At 38.8% G+C, this 17,882-nt stretch overlaps 1 protein-coding gene across 9 annotated transcripts in view; it reads left to right on the top strand.

Moving 5' to 3' along the window:
* The window catches only part of LOC108504119 (protein SOGA3-like), a 55,647-nt gene extending 38,351 nt beyond the window's left edge, over window positions 1-17,296 (top strand). For 4 of the 9 annotated variants that reach the window (XM_017828759.1, XM_017828768.1, XM_017828782.1 and 1 more), the window contains 5 exons: window positions 2,720-2,916; window positions 5,652-5,993; window positions 6,333-6,412; window positions 7,729-9,103; window positions 11,003-17,296. In XM_017828759.1, the coding sequence (XP_017684248.1) occupies window positions 2,720-2,916; window positions 5,652-5,993; window positions 6,333-6,412; window positions 7,729-9,103; window positions 11,003-11,176 (2,168 nt within the window). In that variant the 3' untranslated portion in view covers window positions 11,177-17,296. Of the gene's footprint in view, window positions 1-2,719; window positions 2,917-5,651; window positions 5,994-6,332; window positions 6,413-7,728; window positions 9,104-11,002 lie in introns of those variants that run through there. The other 5 variants (XR_001877018.1, XR_001877017.1, XM_017828820.1 and 2 more) reach the window with 3 other exon arrangements.
* Window positions 17,297-17,882: the final 586 nt, after the last annotated feature.

Here is a 17,882-nt window from a genome sequence, read left to right as displayed (position 1 = left end):
AGTCATTCAGCTGCTAACATCAATAAACGTGTTTTTTTTCTCAGAAAAATTCTCAGAGGAAATTGTAGAAGTGTAAGAAGCAATACAAGCTTTTTGTGAATCTTAGAGCTACAAGTGACTATCTGTAACTTCTGTAACTAACCTCTTTCAAGACTTGATTTCCTTCTCATGGTCTCATCTCTTTTTATAATCGGAGTTCCACATGAAAAAATTAAAGATTGTTAAGATTAATGCAAACATGGCAATAATACTAAGAAAACACCAGGGGCCTTTTCAACACTATATTCATGCTTTAAAGGAGTACATATTATATCTATTCTTATATGTGTAAAAATAATATGCTATACAGTATTGACCTTTCTAGTAATATACTGCTGATTAAAGTATGGTCATTATTACTATGAGTACAGTAGCAAAATCACCATTTGTGCAAATTGTTGACAGATTATGTCTGCCTGTCTTGTTCATGATTTCACAGCATCTACACATGGAGTTTTTAAAATTTTTTTCTGAGATGTATTTGTATAAGGTTTATAGTGGAGCAGAGAGTTTTGTTTATTTCTCAGACATATCTTGAAAGGTTGTAAAGGCATAAATGTAGCCAAAAAGCTAACGACTGTACTAAAAATTGCAATCTTTGAATTAGCAAAGTGAGAAAGTATGGAAATGTTTCTAAAGTTCATTATCAATAGATGTTTAGACTGCAACAGATCTTAAATGCAATAGAATTTTTTTACAAGTTGTTTTTGGTCGACACTTACTGAAGTCTGGCACAAAGCTGAAACACTGGCCTGGAGAGGTGCAGTCTCTCTAGCCTGGCTGCATTCCCTAAGAAGCCGGGAGCAAACCAGTGCTTGGCTTCTCTTGTGATGAGAATGCTGTGCTGTCTTTCAGCAGGTCTTAGTTTCAAGGAGTTTCATGTTTTTATAAAGCTGCCCTGTATGTTTTTGGGCAGGGGAAAGACGGAGGGTTTGAAATCTGTTTGTAGACAGTTGAGGGACAGATTGCCATTTCAGAGGCCCAAGAACAGGTGCTTGGGGTAAAATGTTTTGTAAGCCCTGAGTTAGGATTGGGCCCATGATGGCTTGAGAGGTCCTTTGGGAGGACTTGCTATGACCCAAAGACCTGAGTAAACTGTTGGGTTTCATCTGAGCTCTTCTGCTTGTTCACGAAAGAGTCTTACTTCAAGTTTGGCATCATCTTCCCAGTGAGCTGAAATAACACAGACACTGGTAAACGGTGGTTGCACAGTAGCCACAGCTGAATCAACAAGACTTGTCCAATAACATATAGGATACGGAAGAACTTTGTGTGAAGCTTAGGAATAAATTTTCACTGTATCATAGAAATGAAATGCAATGAAATGAGCAGTTCCTGTGAGTTTACGATCACTGATCGTCAGTCAGGGAAATGAAGAAATTAAAGGAAGGTAGGGTGGTCTTAGCCCTAGTTAACCCTCTGGTAATTCATTTGTCTGCCCGTTTGATTTCTGGCAGGGGACCAAAGCAATGCAGAGGTGTTTTATCACTAGAACTACATTTATGTCCACCCAAGTAACACAACAATTGGCTTTGAGAACTAAAATTAACAAACTCAAGTATCAATGTATGTGTACCAGCCATTATACCACAGGAGCTATCATAACTGAATGAATGAGTGTTATTTTGGTCTTGCTGGCATAGTAAATGTGCTGATGGTAGTGGGGTTTCTATTGTAAAGCCTAAGAAATCAAGAGTAACACCGGGTCCATAAAATCTGTAACTGCTTTGCTCCAAAGCCACATGAGCAGGTCTAAAATATTTCCCCTAAAATACAAATATTTAGTGGTTCATATAATAATTTTTTCATTCAGAGACACTAAGACACTAAAGACTTCTTAAGGGGAAGAAGAAACCGGAGTACAAATCAGGTAAATATTCTGAGAAAGGTTTTGAACTAGATTGGAGTTAGTGCTATTGGAGAATATTTTCTATTTTTCCCTATGCTGGTCCTGAAACTAACATGTATAGATTTAGATTTGTAAATCCAAAAAGCTTGAACCCTTTATAGTGACTGATAGTCCTTTATATAGTAGAATGATGCTTTCTACTGTATATATGTTTGTACCTGTTATTAGCTTTCCTGTCTTGTTTTTCTTCATGTATTCCAAAGCATATAGCCATGAGAATTTTCTGCATATATCAAGTTTACAGTCTTCAATTGCCAAAAGAATGTCACAGTCTTTGTTGTGCTCCATGCATGCATGAAAGGAGTGCATGAGTAAACATGATACCTTTCCATTTGCGGTTGTCTTTTGGACAAACCTAAAATAACTTTTGCCCTGAAGGGCAGATGTTGCAGGATCCCATGGTCCTGAAGTGCCATTCAGTATTATACAGACTCAAATTCATTGAAAACACGTTTATAGTGAAGAGTAATGGAAGATGCAAAGTGGCCATGGTACAAAGCCCACTGTGGCAGATGTTACTGAATTCTGTGATGCTAAATGCATGTCCCACCTCCCCCTTCCAGATTGGGCCTCTCTGCCCTTGGGTTTATGTCCTGTAACACTTAGTTCATCCATATTTCAGTCACACTCCAGATAAATATCAGGCAATTATATGATACTGTTTCCTGAAAGCACATTTCACTTATGAATTTTGTGAAATTGCTTTGTTGTTTTTTGTTCCCTGAAAGCTAGAAACAAATACAAGTAAGACTTATTCTGATAAATTTCCAGGAAACATTCAGGGAAGAAAGAAAAAAAGCAGAGCTCTCTTTGCTATTGCACAGACTGTAACCATGGACCTGCGTAAACAACTGGAGAATACTGAGAGGAACTGGAATAAAGAGAAGATGGAATTGCTGGAGAGATTTGACAATGAAAGGAAAGAATGGGAATGTCAATGGAAGATCATGCAGAAGAAAATAGAAGAGGTACTTCTAAACAAAACTCTGAGCACTACCATTTTCACTTGGGGTGAAGTGACATGGAATCACTTCAATTTTTTTTTTCTAAATTTTATCCTGTTTCTTATGTCTCACTGGAAGTTTCTAATAGCTAGGATGAAAAACCTGGGATTAAGCAGTATTTGCAATTGCTCATTTAACAGTCATGAATAAAGAGCAGCGGGTGAAAGGTCACTTTGTTTGCGATGAGATTGTTGGCTGTACATACTGCTGCCAGTTCTACTGGGCATGAGCCACACTGCCTACATTATACAAGTTTTTTTCAAGTACATACTGAACAATATGGAGCTTAGGAAAATACATATTTAGTAACAAAAAAATCTAGGTATCATAATCTGGCAAAAAGGAATCATATGGCAATGTCAGCAGGGGTAAATGGTAATATTAAAAAGAATACATATTTTAAATGCTGCATGATATAGAATCATTCTGGCTAGAACCTGTTCCATTTATGGATGGCTTTTAGGAGAGGAAACAGGTAAAGTAAATAGCATGAAAGTCCTGACACCACTTGTGTTTACACATACTAACAAACGCTCGCTCCCTGCCATTTGCAATGCATCTCCTTCCAGAAATAGTTATAGCAATTATTTATTATTCTTTTATCCCCAAATTGTCCCTGCAGCAGAACCCTGTGGCACTATAATGCATTAACTGAGTCTGTTTGGCTACGTATAGAGGCAAGTTTTTTCATTAGTGAACTTTTCACATTTTTCATCTAATATACACATGGAGTAGTTTTTTCTTGCTCTCTGCCAACACTGTCCTGTGGCTGAGCAACACAGGAATGTATGGCAGAGATTGCTGACATGAAAGTATGAGAAGTAAAATGGTCAGAGCCAAAGGAATTACAGGCATAAGGCATACACTGCCCATTAAACCAGCCTGTAGCATAACTCCATAATGTCAGCTTTCTTATATTTTACCTGCAATTCTTACTCACAGACTTTAATATGATGGTTTTTGCCACATTTTTCCTTTTGTGTTAGGACTTTTCTGTGGAGTCGTACCTAATTTCACTGCCAAGGTGAGAATACTCCAAAAATTAGTAATGTGATCTGCGTATGTAGTTGAATTTCATTTTCTTAGGTATATGAAGTGTTTTGGAATGATGGTAATGAAAAGGTATTCTGGCTATTAGTAGTTCTGACAATGTCAACAAAGACTGTTTTCATCATGTTCTTTATCAGCATATGGATTAGGAAAGCATGACTGAGACAGAAAAGGCGATAAAGAATGGAATGGGGCTGAGGGGAAGAGAATGAAGCAAATTGCTGTGTACTGCAGGACCAGACAAACCTGCAGGTGATACCGCACGGTTACTGGTAATCTAAGGTCTCCTCTTAAGACATGCCATAGCTGCTCTTGATTTCAGTTGCCTGACATTTCTTCTCCAAAAGCCACATGCCTGGAGAAAAGGGGAGATTTTAAATGCCATCACCTGTAGAAAGATTTCCTCAATAAAATTTTCACTACCTTATCAGCTTGTATTTTTATTTGGTAGTTTTCTCTAGCCCATCAAAACCTAACTTAATTCTTGGATTCCTCCAGGAAGACTTGTGTGGTATAGGAGATGATATTATAGTTATGGGATGGTATCCTTCCTTCTTACTGCTATGCTGAATCCATATGAAGCTCTCAATTTCTTGGAAATGGCAAAGTTCAGCCTTCAGTTTCCATGAGCAGCTGGGCTTCGGAAGTGAAATCTGAAAGCCCAGGATGAGGTCAAGTGTTAAGTCTCTGAACGTGAGAATACTTGTCATCCACAGCACTACCCATGAAATAGCCACATGTTCTTCATGTTATTCTTTTTCACTGTCCTTTCAAAAGCTGTTGTGGTGGCCTCGTGCACTGTGAGAGGGCAGGCAGATGGCTGTTCAGAGGTGCCTGCTCTGTGCTTTCCTTGTAAGAGTAAGTTAAGAATGAAGGTTTATAAAGAGCCATGGGATTCTTGGCACTGGGAATTATACTCTAAGCAGAAGAGATTTTTATGATGTTGCTATTTTTTCCTAATGTATAATTTATCACGGTTCCTAGTTTGAATGGGCTGGGCGACAGGAATTAACACTTTTTCATTTACAAATAAAGCCACTGGATCTCAGCAGATAGCATGAAAGAAGAGCGTGACAGTGCATTGCCAAATAATACTATTCTGCAGTACTGATTTATCACTCCAGTCAGAGGGAAGAATTCCACTTGCCTGAGAACCAGAAAAGTCTGCTATAGTGTAGATGGCACTGTATTTGATGTGAATTCACTTCCTCTCCTTCAACTAATATACTTTAATAGGCTGTAACATAGCCAGAACCCTCTCCCTCCCTCACATTCCCCCACATTCCCTATCCATCAGGTCAGGGCTGTGTCCACCACATAGTGCAATAAGATTACTTGGAAGACAACCATACGGCTTCCAGCTCAAGACAGGGCCATTGATCTCATGAGATCTCTTCCAATTCCAACCATGGTTAAAACCATGGCAAAGAGTTTGTGGATGGTAACAGCCCTTTCCTTGTCCGGTGACAATAATGGTGTGTGAGCTATTACACTAGGTGACTCAGCACTTTTCTACAAACACATGTATAAAAACTTTCCAATCAGTGCTACTGAGTGAAGCATTGTTAACAACAGAAGATAAATATGTATTTTACCATAAAGTTCATTAGAATACCATGATTTAATAGAAGGTTCTATTGTTTTTTCAGCTCTACCAGGAGGTAAGACTTAGAAGGGAGAGCAATATGAATGTCCGTGATAACAATGCCATTCAGAGCAAGATGCTGCAGCTGTCTATGCATTCCCCTACTTTGCAAGAGAGTGACACAGTGGAGCTGAACTTTCAACACAATATGGAAAATGACAAAATGGAAAAAGGGAGTTTGCTCGGTAAAACAGGACACGAATGTAAAGAAACCAGAGCCAAGAGCAGAAACAATACTCTGTTAATGGACAATCTGGCCTTTGAGAACCATGAGGAACTTGAAGACAGCCACAGCACCAAGCCCTCCAAGAAAAATACCAAGAATTATATTGGTGATCTCAATGTAGTAAGTAAAGTATGAGCATGTTTCAGTTACAAGGGTGAGGAAAATACTGAGGACTTTGGCCTGCCAGGTTAACCTAAAGAACTGATCTCCCTGGTTTTAGCTTTCCAGCAAGTCACTACTTCCTCCTTGGTTGCTATCAGTGAGTGTCCTCTCACTATTTAAATATGTTAACAGCATGCTCTTTACCTCTCTTCCTACTGTGGGGGCATTTTTATATTTTTTCTTGTGCCACTTTCCTGTGCTGTGAGTCTGAAATGTGAATGACCACAGGTTTCAAAATAATTCTGGAGATACCATTTAAAACACTTATATTAAAGGACTGTTTTTATATTTATAAAGGCTCTTAAAGAACTTGCCAGAGTCAGTGAAGAATTATGCAGCTATCAAGAAGAAATTCGAAAGAGGTCCAACCACAGAAGGTAAAAACATATTTGGAATTCTTATATTATAGGAAGAAAATTAATAATGAGACTGTGCTCCTTTTGCTGTTCACTTTGAAGCTGGGTTTGCTATTGATTTTATTAGGAGTTGGGCAGTTCCTACCATCCTAGTGTTTCAGTGCTCAGCATAAAACATTCAAATTAAATTTACTGAAATATGATAAAAGAGCGTGTTTTATTAGCAAAATGGAGTTTTTCTCCAGAACCTGCAAATTGAAATTAGTATTTCTGGGAGATGAAATTATACTTGTTTCTAATGGCTATATGGAGGATTTGCAAAGTGAACAGGTAGTTCTATCTGCCCTGATCCCATTTTCATGCAGTTCTATACAACACTGTATGTGTTTGTCAGGCTGGGAAGTTTCTTACTTAAAGCCCAGATCTAGCCATAAGCATGGGGGATATATCAGGAACTGACAACTCAAGAGTGCAAAGAAGGCAAGAGAAGGAAGAACCCCATACATTTGTACTAATGGAGAGATAGCAAGTCAGCCCCTGAAAGGTATGGCAAATGAACATTCCACTATCTGTTAAAAATTCAATATTTGTGGTCTTCTTTAGCAAGCTAAATACCAGTCTTCTTCTTGAGTTGTGCAGAAATTCTCAGGTAAGACTGAACTGCTGGTGTGATGGGGTCCTCATGAAAGAGATTGAAAAAGGCTGTCGCAGCTATGCTGAGACCCCATGGAAGTGTGCATCATGGCAAGCTCTTCTCAGATGCTCCCAAAGAGAAGAGGGACTTCTTACACTCCCCCATGCCGTCAGTTGGCTGTCTGTCACTAGTTTATTATTGTAGCTAGGCTAGTGTTTGTATCTTTAAAGCAAATAGATTCATAGCTGACGTGTAGTTTCTAAAGGTGATTTTTTAACATATCTCAAAAGACATTTTTACTGTCATGTGTAAGGTTAGGAAACCTATACAAGGGGGACACTGTGTCCCGAAGCTTGCTTCAGTCAGTTTATAATCAGGTAGATTCATGGGAGTTATTAGAACTCACAGGATTCCTCTGTCCTTATTGTAGGATAGGTAAGAAAATGAACAATCATCTGAAAAACTCAGGAAAAGAATTTTAGTGGCACAGGGAAGGAATACAAATTCCTTGTTTTGATCTTTCTTCAAATTCTTCATGTATGTTTCAGTTATGCTGGGTGTATCAGCTGCAGCAAAACTGCTCCCAGATCTCTTTAAGCAGCCAGTGTTAAAATGCCTGCTCATGGGGGAATGAATCCATGATGAGGTCTCCTGGAGGGATCCTTATTGCTTGTCCCTGAAACACTTCTCCTGTTATTTCCAGAATGAAGTCACTTCCTTTCCTGGGGGAATTTGAGGAAACCCAAAACACGGTTATTCTGCCTGAGATGAACCATGTGTCCAGCAATGAATCACAGACTTCAGTTGCTTTTGAAACAGAGGAACACAATAATAGGAAGAATCTGATGAGCTCCACCAAGGCTTTGAAGGACATGTCTTATGGTGATCTTACTGGTGACATAGGAACAGACTTCAGACCTTGGCAAAGGAAAGAAGCTCCACCAGTTCCTCCACGGAGCACTTCTCGGCACCTAACAAACTCACTTTCTGCAGCTGTACAGCTTTCTGAAGCACCAATAAGAGACTCAGGCATCAAAAGCAATTGCAAGGTTCAGGACTGTTGGAGTGGAGGGAAACTGAAGAATTCTTCACCTGTAAACAAGAATGAATCTGCAGCAGCCTGTGCAAATGAAGGGCAGGCTGTGAAAGTTCCTGTGATGGTAACTGCTGCGGTACCTGTAACCAAAAATGAGTGCAAAGTTCCAACAAGTTTCTGCCATAACACATGGGCATATGATGTGGTCAAACTTGGGAAAGACAACAGAAGTGAGCCTTTCCAACTGTCAGCCCAAAAGAGTTGTTCAGATGGAAATATGGCCCAAAGCAACAAGATGCACCAGAAACAAAACCCCAAGTCTCACAGCAGCCCTTTTTATAGTAATGACTTTTGTACCCCCGCTACCCTGCACAGTGACCTTTTGGAAGACACCAGATATACTTTGGGAAAGACCCAAAGAAATGAAATGTTAGCAGCAAAGATTGATGAGTTTAATCGGACTGTATTTCACACAGATAAACATAACAATGCTCTGCAACAAAACCAGGTGCCTCAAACAGCATCAGAAGATCACAAACCCTGTGGGCCACTGTGTGACTCTGCTACTAGCAGGACAGACACTGTAAATACGTCTTGTATTTCAAATCCCAAACTCTCTGTAGCCAAGGAGCAAGAAGCTAGCAACCCCAGCAAAGCTGTCAGGACAGCAGGGCAACAAAAACAAATGAATGGACTTCCAAATACTAGTGGTTATAGGCACATGCTCCAGGAGCATGACTGGAGACCAAGTAATTTATCCGGTCGCCCGCGTTCAGCTGACTCAAGGTCGAACTATGGTGTTGTTGAAAAGCTTTTGAAAACCTATGAAAAATCAACAGTGACTTCTCCGTGTAATGCAAAATGCTGCAAAGATAAGTGGACACAGGCAAATTCTGAATTCACTGATGGGGGTTGCGAGAAACTGAGTCAGTATTTAGAAATTCTCCAGATTGAGCAAGAAAAGCAAGAATTTCCGAGGAATTCAGCCAAGCATATTGGGCAACAACTCAAGCAAGGAAAAGAGAGACAGAAGTTACCAGAGGTAAGGTTCATAAGAATGGCAAGACCAGAAAAATTGTTTCATACCAAACCTCAGCTTCTAAAATGAGGCAGGCTAACATTGTATTGTAAATAATTATGTAGAAATAGACATTTTAAACCAAGATCTGGATGAATCAGGAGCATTTCCTCTGCAGATTATAGAGTTGTAGAAGGGCAGAAGCATATAAGTAAGAGTGGAGACATGTGCCAGATTTTGATCCCTGCTGCTGTTCTATAAAGCTGTATTTTAGCTGCAATGCAGTTATGCAAGGATTGAACTAGTGAGAAGTGCAATCAGGTTTTAACCCCATCTTTCCTTCCTTTAGTTATTTCATAAGCCTTCTCAAAGGACTTAAGCACCCTTGTCCATGTCCAAAACCCTGGAGGTCTTAGATAGCATTCTTCAGCATCCAGGGTGCTGCTTGGTCCAGGATTTCCTTGGAACTGCCTATGACAAGGGATATTGTAATTCCATAAATTTTCCAGAAATAAAGTGACCTCCTCTTACTCATGTCTCAGTACCAGCTCCTCCTATATATTCAAGCATACGCTCACAGAAACAGAAGATCATGGCATGACTAATTAATTTATATTTGGCTGAATTTTATTTGCAGAAGTTTAGAAATATTTCATTTACCAACATTCTTTCTTAATGAAGAGAGAAACAGATGGTTTGGAAAATATACTATAAATTGCAGGTTCTGTAAAAGTCCGCAAAGAAAGAAAAATATTTTTTCCTGAAGTGCTCCTTGGCCAACAAACACAGATAGCTATGCCCCTTAGAATATCAAAAAGGAGAAGGCAGGTGTGTTTTGAGCCGAGAAACTTAAATGGGTTCAGACTGTCAGCTGGTATGCTTTAAACTGTCACAAATTCACAGACTTCAGTGGAGCTATGTGGATTTAAGCAGCTGAGAATCTGACCATGCAGATTTTCTTCCACATGTCTTTCTGACAGCCTTGCATTGAAGCAACATCTCTTACTTAGCAGACACATCTTTACTACAGCGAAGAAAGAAAAACCTATGAAGCTTACCATTTGTTTTTCATCTGATAAACTTTTGACAGGAAAACAATTTTTCAGCAATGGAGGAAAGAAATAATGACTTAATAATGACTGAGTTTATACTGATGTAAGCCCAGAATAACTTTATTAAGCCAATTAGATTTTATTTCTCCATAGGCTCACACTTTATATTGTCATTTCTATCTGAACAAACTAAATGTGGAATACTGCCTGATTAGGAGTTACCATTTTAGGTCCAACAGCATGCATGTCACAGAACTGTAAAGAGCTATATATGGCATGAGGCATGTGGTTTATGTTCATTATTTCCAATTCATATCACTGTAGCTATGATCAAAATCTGTTGGGTTTCCTAAAGCTCTGCAGGTAGACATAACACTGTATTAATATGTAAACATTAGTTACCAAATGTGAACAGCTTCACACTGCACTAATGGAAACAGAGTTCTTAACAGACCATGTGACTGCTGAAATAGGATCTATCAAAAAATACCTGAAAAATATGTAGATCATACTTCAGTAATATAAGATAATATTCTGAGTTCTATACTTAAAATAGTTTGCAGTGTTCATTGACAAAAAAAAACTTCCACAAATTAAAATAAATAAGAAGTAAATGTCAGTTTTGTCTTGCACTAACATTTTATACCTTTCCTTGTGTCTGACACTTGTCTCCATGTATTTTAAACCACAACTGATGTGAGAATCCCAGTACATAGAAATAGCTGTTCTTTTGCATTCTGTACATGACTGCACTCCTTTTAATAGCTTCCGACCACCTGTTCTGAGGTCACCACAAATGTCTTCCTGCATTCCCGCTGCATTCCGCAAAAGCCTTAACTTGTTAAAGCAAGGAATTGCCTTTGTGTTCCAGATCTGTGTGCCAGCTAAATGTTCAAGTGAGAAGGGTTTTTCCCGTCCCGCTCGGCCAGCAAATCGACGCTTACCTTCCAGATGGGCATCTAGATCCCCCTCAGCACCACCTGCTGTGAGAAGAACGGTGTACAACTGCTCTGTCTCCTTTCAGTCAGAGACCTCAGTAGTCTGAACCCAGAGCTGGGTTGGATGGTGTTGTGAAAGCTCTACACCTCATTATAACTGTGTTTGGTATGTGTCATAGCAACCAGTTCTACACTATTGTATTTTGTCCAAGAGTGACCCCCACCACGTGCTGGACAAAGCATTCTGAATCTTAGGTCATCATCACTGTGGTCTTCAGTGTTTTTATTGAGATGAAATAACTATACCCCTGGTTTTCTCTGGGTTTTTTTTGGTAGTAGTTCACAAGGAATTTATTTTGAATGGCATCTTCCTTAATTTGCCAATCAATTTTGAGTCAAAACAATGTATAGTGCTGTATATTCTGACTCTTCTGCAAACAGCAGAACGTAAAGCTGTATGCATGATCATGTGTTTGTAGGTGCATGTGTTGGACTAGGAAGTATACGGGCCTGTACTTAGAAGAGACAAACTGTGCTAGTGTTGACATTGAAATTGCAACCTATATGCCTACGTATATATATACTTCATGTTTATTTTAAGAAGTTTGAAATATACAGTCCTGATGACATTTATATTTTGTATATCTTTTACATAGGTTCACAGGCGTAGTATTTAGTGTAAAAAATACTTAAATATTCATTTTTTGTGACTGATTGCAGCGATAATGCCTTGCACAATATGTATCTGAAGCAGACTAGCTCGACTGATTTATCAGTCATGCTTCATGGCATACTCGTTCGGTTTCCTAACCCTTATGCTAGGTCAAAATACCCAAACATATTTTTTTCTGAATTAAAATATTATATTATTTGTAATATGTTAGCCTTTTTCAGCACCAGAGACATTTCTGAAATGTTCCAATCCCTTTAAAAAGCTTAAATGTGCCATTTTATATATAGCATACTGTAAACACTTTGGTAATTTCAACTACTGTAACATACAATTTATGAAGGGAAGAAAAGGGTTATATATGCTCAATTCTGTAAAACTTATTTTTCCTTCTAGCATTATACTTTGAGGTTTGACAAAGTCAAATAACAATGGACTTGTTTACTTTCACTCAAGGCAGGAGAACAAACACCGCTGTACCCAGTGCTGCAGCCACACTCCTCTTTTACTCTTCTCCTAGACTAGAGTGCCTGAGCCACTTGCTCATTTACTGTTCCCTGACTGACTCATGGCAGTCAGTTACAAAGTTTACTTGCACTCTGGCAACAAGCTGCTTCTAGTACGGAAATATTGCATCGAGGTATGATCACAATTGTGCCCAAAATCGTAGACACGTGGCGTTGCAAGTATGTTTTTGCCATCACTTGACATGGTATTATGGGCCATCTGAATGACATGCACAGAGCCTGGCTTGTTCCTTCCCACAGTGTGAGAGAAACATGGATGCTTCTCACACTCTGAACTTTCAGAAAGACAGTGTCTGTTATCCTGGAATTTTTGCACCCTTTGTTAGGCTGTTGCTGGATGCATAGTGCAGTAATGATGATAAATGTTACCTTTAAGTAGCATGTCTAGGTTAAAAGGAGTAAAGAGGCACTTCTTCAACATCAGCCTGATCTTGTCTTACAACTTTTCTTCTCCTGGAGAAACATAGGATGTTCAAAGGAATTTTAAAAATCATCCCAGGATCCATTAATGTGCACATCTTATGTGAATGTAAAAAGGATTTCAGAGAGAGTGTAGGCTTTTGTCCTAGTGAATTGTATATGTGGCAATATAGGGAAAATTAATTGTGCTTAATTTGGTAGTGATCTGTTGTCCTATTCCAGTCATGTTGAGAATTCATGCCTTTTTCCTTCCTTTTAGGACCTTATTGTTCTTTCCTCTACACAGCTTTGATTTTGAAGAGAGAGAAAACGGGAGGCCATGTGTTCTGAGCAATATAGCCTATATGGTAGCATCAGTAACTGTTTGGGCTTGCCAATATTAGAACAAGCAGGCATTAGAGCGCTAAATCCCACCTTGTCATGCCATTGTGGCTATCTGCTTGGCAATACCATGCCCAGAGTAATTTGCCCTATCTAGACTTCTGGTCCTTTCTAAGTCTATCTCACTAAAATATATGAAGACTTCAAGCCAATCAACAATTCATCAAAATTTACTCAGACATTGCGAAGTTCTTGCTGGAAAAGATACAAGGACAGAAAATCTGAGGAAAATTTATACAGTTTGGATGGAGACAAAAGTCTGTGTGCTTAAGTGAAAAATCAAGAGTTCTATAAATTTTCCTGCTTGCCCTAATTTAGAGATTGCACTCCATTAACTTCCTTAGCACTAAAAAAATTAGAGATGATTCACAGTAAATTTGGAACATGGCTTAATATTCTAACTGGAAATTAGCAAACCAAAATGCCTTGAAAATTGACCTTTTAATGCCTAAGTAGCTGACCAGCTTTAAATGCCTAAGGCCGAGGAAAGAGTAATATGAAAGAATTGTAAAAAAAATGGTTCTTTATTTCAGTCAGAGATGACTGCAATAACACTCTTTAAATTACCTCTAAGGTAAAGTTAAGCAGTTTTGTTCTGAAAAATGGTGGTGCACTTTTGTTTGAAGTATTTAACTATGAAAGCATTTCCCTTGATTAGTCAGTGAAGGTGTTTCTTTTGTTCCCTTCAGTTTCTTTGGTTGCCTTTGACATAGACCACATTGTTGAATAACAGAGAAAGGATCAAATATCGACAACATTCCCTGATGTATGTAAGTTTAATGAACAGAAGGTTTTTGAAATAAACTAATAGGTCAAGTACAAGTTCATTTTGTCAAGGTTTTCTGTGTCCGCCTAATTACAGACATTGATTCTGATGCCCAGAAGTATCAAAACTGGTGATTTTGGTTTGCAGGTGGCTAGTTGGACATACTAATTTTAGAAAGTTGCCGCTGTCACTGTTTAAATATTTTTTTCAGCTCCACTCATAACAGGGCCAGTGGACTGTGGTGATTTTTCTAGTTCCCATAACTGTGATTACTGAACCACAGTAATAGCTTTATTCACTTATTTGCTTAAGGGGAAGAGCTCCGTTGGGTTCCGTTCCCCTGTATTATTTCTGAAAAGGAAATCTACACGTACACACACATTCATGCAAGAAACATAAATGCTCTAAGTATAACTTGACCTTCCTATTAATCCTAGTGTCACCTATGGAAGTGGTGAGTTTTGTAAGCCTGTTTTAATATTATTCTTCCATATGCTGTCTGAAGTCTTAATGCAGATATATGTTTTTCTTACTTGCACTCTGACTGAGTCTAAAACTCTATTGCATGCTTGTGGACCTTAGTGACTCTCTGCAGACACAGTCAGCTGCCCATTGAAATAGGGATGCCACTAGGAATCAGCTGGCTGGTACTCAGTTGACAGAAAGCATCATTCTCCTTCATGCTGAGAGATGGAGCCATAATTGTTCCTTGAAACTGTTTTAGGGAGGAACATGGCAGGGTAGAAGCACATAGAGTAGAATAATTTAGACCTTATCTGCACATCTACAGAGCAGGCCACCTGGAGGCTTTAAAACTGGCCTGACTCAGCCTCTGCTAGAGGCAGAAGGAGTAGAGAAAAAGAATTTCCTTTAAAACCCCTCGGTATCATTCCTCAAACTCAGAGTACATTTCCACTAGTGTTTTGTCTTTACAGTGTTAGTGATAGACTTCTTATGTATCTTTAAAATGTTGCTGAAGAGATGAACTCTGCTTGTTCTCCACCAACAACAGAATTATCTTTCACTATTACACACACTGTAAGGGAGTTGGCTGTTATGTATAGGAAAGAATTGGAAATCAGTGTAATATAATTTTCCAGTGCATTCAAAATACCAATCTATTTCTCCAGTTGTCCATTTAAAAAATTGTTTCTGTAAATAGGGATTTTGTATCCAAACGGCTTCAAGAGCATTTTAGCAAAGATCTACAGCAATACAGAAAGCAGGACATTTCCCTTACAGTTTTGTTATTTCTGGACTAAATTTCCTAGCATGCAAGAACTTATGCAATTCTCACAGTGCTGCTAATGCAAAGAATTTCTTTGACTCTGAGATATGTAAGATACAACTCTAGCCATTATACTGCTGATATTCTCTATTGGACTCATCTGTAATGGTGAATTTGGTTGTGTTCATGCTCTTTAAACTGAAAAGTGGAATGCATTTGCTCTAAATGCGCTAATCAAAGCCCCTTGTTGCCTCTCTGGTCTTTCCACCCCTTCTCAATTTCCAGTGGATGTGTATTTTTATGTGGTTTATTGCCATTGGTGTGTATGTATATGTCATACCATAGGACTTTCTATCTGTACTGCAGCCAAAATATTTTTTGGACAGCCTATTCTAAAAAGTTCTGATATTACTACTGCCATTCACAAATACATTAGATCTTGATCTTTTGTTTTGCATCACTGAAAACGCACTTTCTTTATCAACTGTTAGTGGCATATATTACACAAAACTTTGTTTTTTGAAGTTATAATTAGGCTGCTTTTGAAGTTTGATTCTACCCCTCCCCCTTGCATCTTTTGTATTTTCAAAGTGCTTGCATCAGCAGAGACATCTTTCTGATGTGTAGAGTTGATGCAGTTGCTGTGTGGCTGTGGGAGCTCATGCCTAAGGGAGCCTTGCTAACTATGTTACTCTAAAATTATTGTATCAGAATTTCCATGGGGTAAGAGAGATTGAACCTTCAACATGATCAGAGTGGAAGTGTGGTTTATGCCTTTTCTCTAGTACCTGCAGTCTGCAATATTTCTGTTTAAGGGTCCAGAGTTTGTTTTCTCCTAGTGGTGCATGTCTGTGTGTGTATGGCTGAGATGTACTGAAAAATGACACTATAGGGGAGTCCATACATCTTACACTTTTAAATCAGATTATCTAATGTGTAAGCCCAAAATATTCCACTCTATTGCATGAGATAATGTTACCCTGTACTACAGAGTAGATTTGATCCCAATATGAATTGGGGGAAGAGAGCAGACACTGCACAGATAGGCCTAAAGTATGTAATACAAGCAACTAAGCTGCGCTGGCTGATGTTAAGAGGTGAGCTAATGGGGTGAGGTGACTAGTCACCTCATTAAAGCCAGAGGTTCTTTAATACTAGGTCTCAGTGGATGCATAGACTTCTGCTAACCTGCTAATGTGTCACAGGGATTGTAATGCTAAGAAGCCTGATTTTGATTGCCCTTCCACCTGGAGGGATGCTACTTGCCTGTGGCAGATGTGCCTACATAGTCTTTTGCCAGTGCCCCTTAAAATTCCATAAGGTAGTTTACTGCAGCTAGAAGAATTTCTAAATCATAATCACAGTAGAAAAGGACTTTCATTAAAGAAAAGTGCATTTATATCTGAACTCTGTGAACATGACCACTGCCAACTGTCATGGTGACACAGAAAATCAGACTGAGTTTTACTGCTATATCATGAGATATCTGCAGCAGGTCAGCTGTTCTGGTACCATATATGATGTAAAGCTGCTTAAGATATTGTTGTTGGAAGCGCACCACAGAGAGATATGTATGTACATACGGTCTGCTTGTTTCTTTGCAGAATCTTTCTAGTTTCCACAAAGATATTCTGTTTGTTTTGGGAGTTTGGGAATTTTTTTCTCCACATTTACCTGAAAGCAATTGAGCTACCCAAGTTATTGCTGATAAGAAGTCTCATAGGTGTTCTTCTGAAACCAAAATATCTACTCAGAGAAGTAGCTGGCTACCAAAGGAGGTAAGATGGTAAGATCTAAGTTGAACAAGCCAGTTCACAAACTGGCTCATACGCTGTTACATGTCTGTGTACACACACACATCTTAGGAACTTATCCTCCAGGAAATCCCACATGTCCAAGGCAGTTTTGCCATATGACACTATTTACTGCATATAGGAGTACCATAGTCACACACATAGTACATACAGAAAAATGATGTCTAATACTGTATGTAAACAGACTCCTCCCAAAGAATGGTGCTGAAATGCTTTACATTAAAAGCAGCATGTGACTTAATGAGATCCAGTAGGTTTTGAAATCCCACTTTCATATAAGTAAATGCAATCAAATCTTTTAATGAAAGAAACATGCTTATGCATGTCACTTTTTCCTTCCAAATATTTCAAGCCTGTCTTACAGCTCTGATCCTAATTTTGCCTCATGTACTGCAGGGAAAAAAAAAAAAAAAGAAGGGAAGTGGAAATAGAGATAGTCAGAAAAATCCTCTGTCAGTGCCTCTAGCTTAGGCACTGCAAAATGACTGGTACTGGTCTCACTGTACATGGATGAGACTTTGACAGCTTATTATTAAACAGTATTGACCATGAAAAGAAGATGATCTTCCATTTCTCCTCTCTGTAGTTTTATTCCTTCCTTCCCTCTCCTTCCATCAGGAGGTGACAATTCAGCCACCTAAGGAGAAGTAGGCCTGGTAAAAAAAGCTATGTGGAAGCTTCTCTTCACTTTCCAGCTTCTCTTCTGCAGGCCTCCAGACCTGCAAAACACATCATGTTTGAGACGATGTGAGAAGCCAGAAAAAGATGCCTTTTGGGGTCTTTCTGCAACAAGCACTGCATCAGCCAGTTTGGGGCTGAACAGTTTCATGGGATTTTTTTCCAACTGTAGTGTAAAAAAGCTTTTTCCTCTTCTGTGCAGGAGTCTGTCTTTAAACCACCTCTTGGATGGGTTTCTGTAATTTTAATTCATTTTACAGCAAAATTTCACAGCAGTTGGGACAGAAAGTGAAGAATTCGTCATTCTCTATTGGAAGTTGGCCAGAAGC

The sequence above is a fragment of the Lepidothrix coronata genome, unplaced genomic scaffold (genome assembly GCF_001604755.1).
Source record: "Lepidothrix coronata isolate B3197 unplaced genomic scaffold, Lepidothrix_coronata-1.0 Scaffold5, whole genome shotgun sequence".
Classification (NCBI taxonomy): Eukaryota; Metazoa; Chordata; class Aves; order Passeriformes; family Pipridae; genus Lepidothrix; species Lepidothrix coronata.
This window is presented reverse-complemented; position numbering and strand designations above follow the sequence as displayed.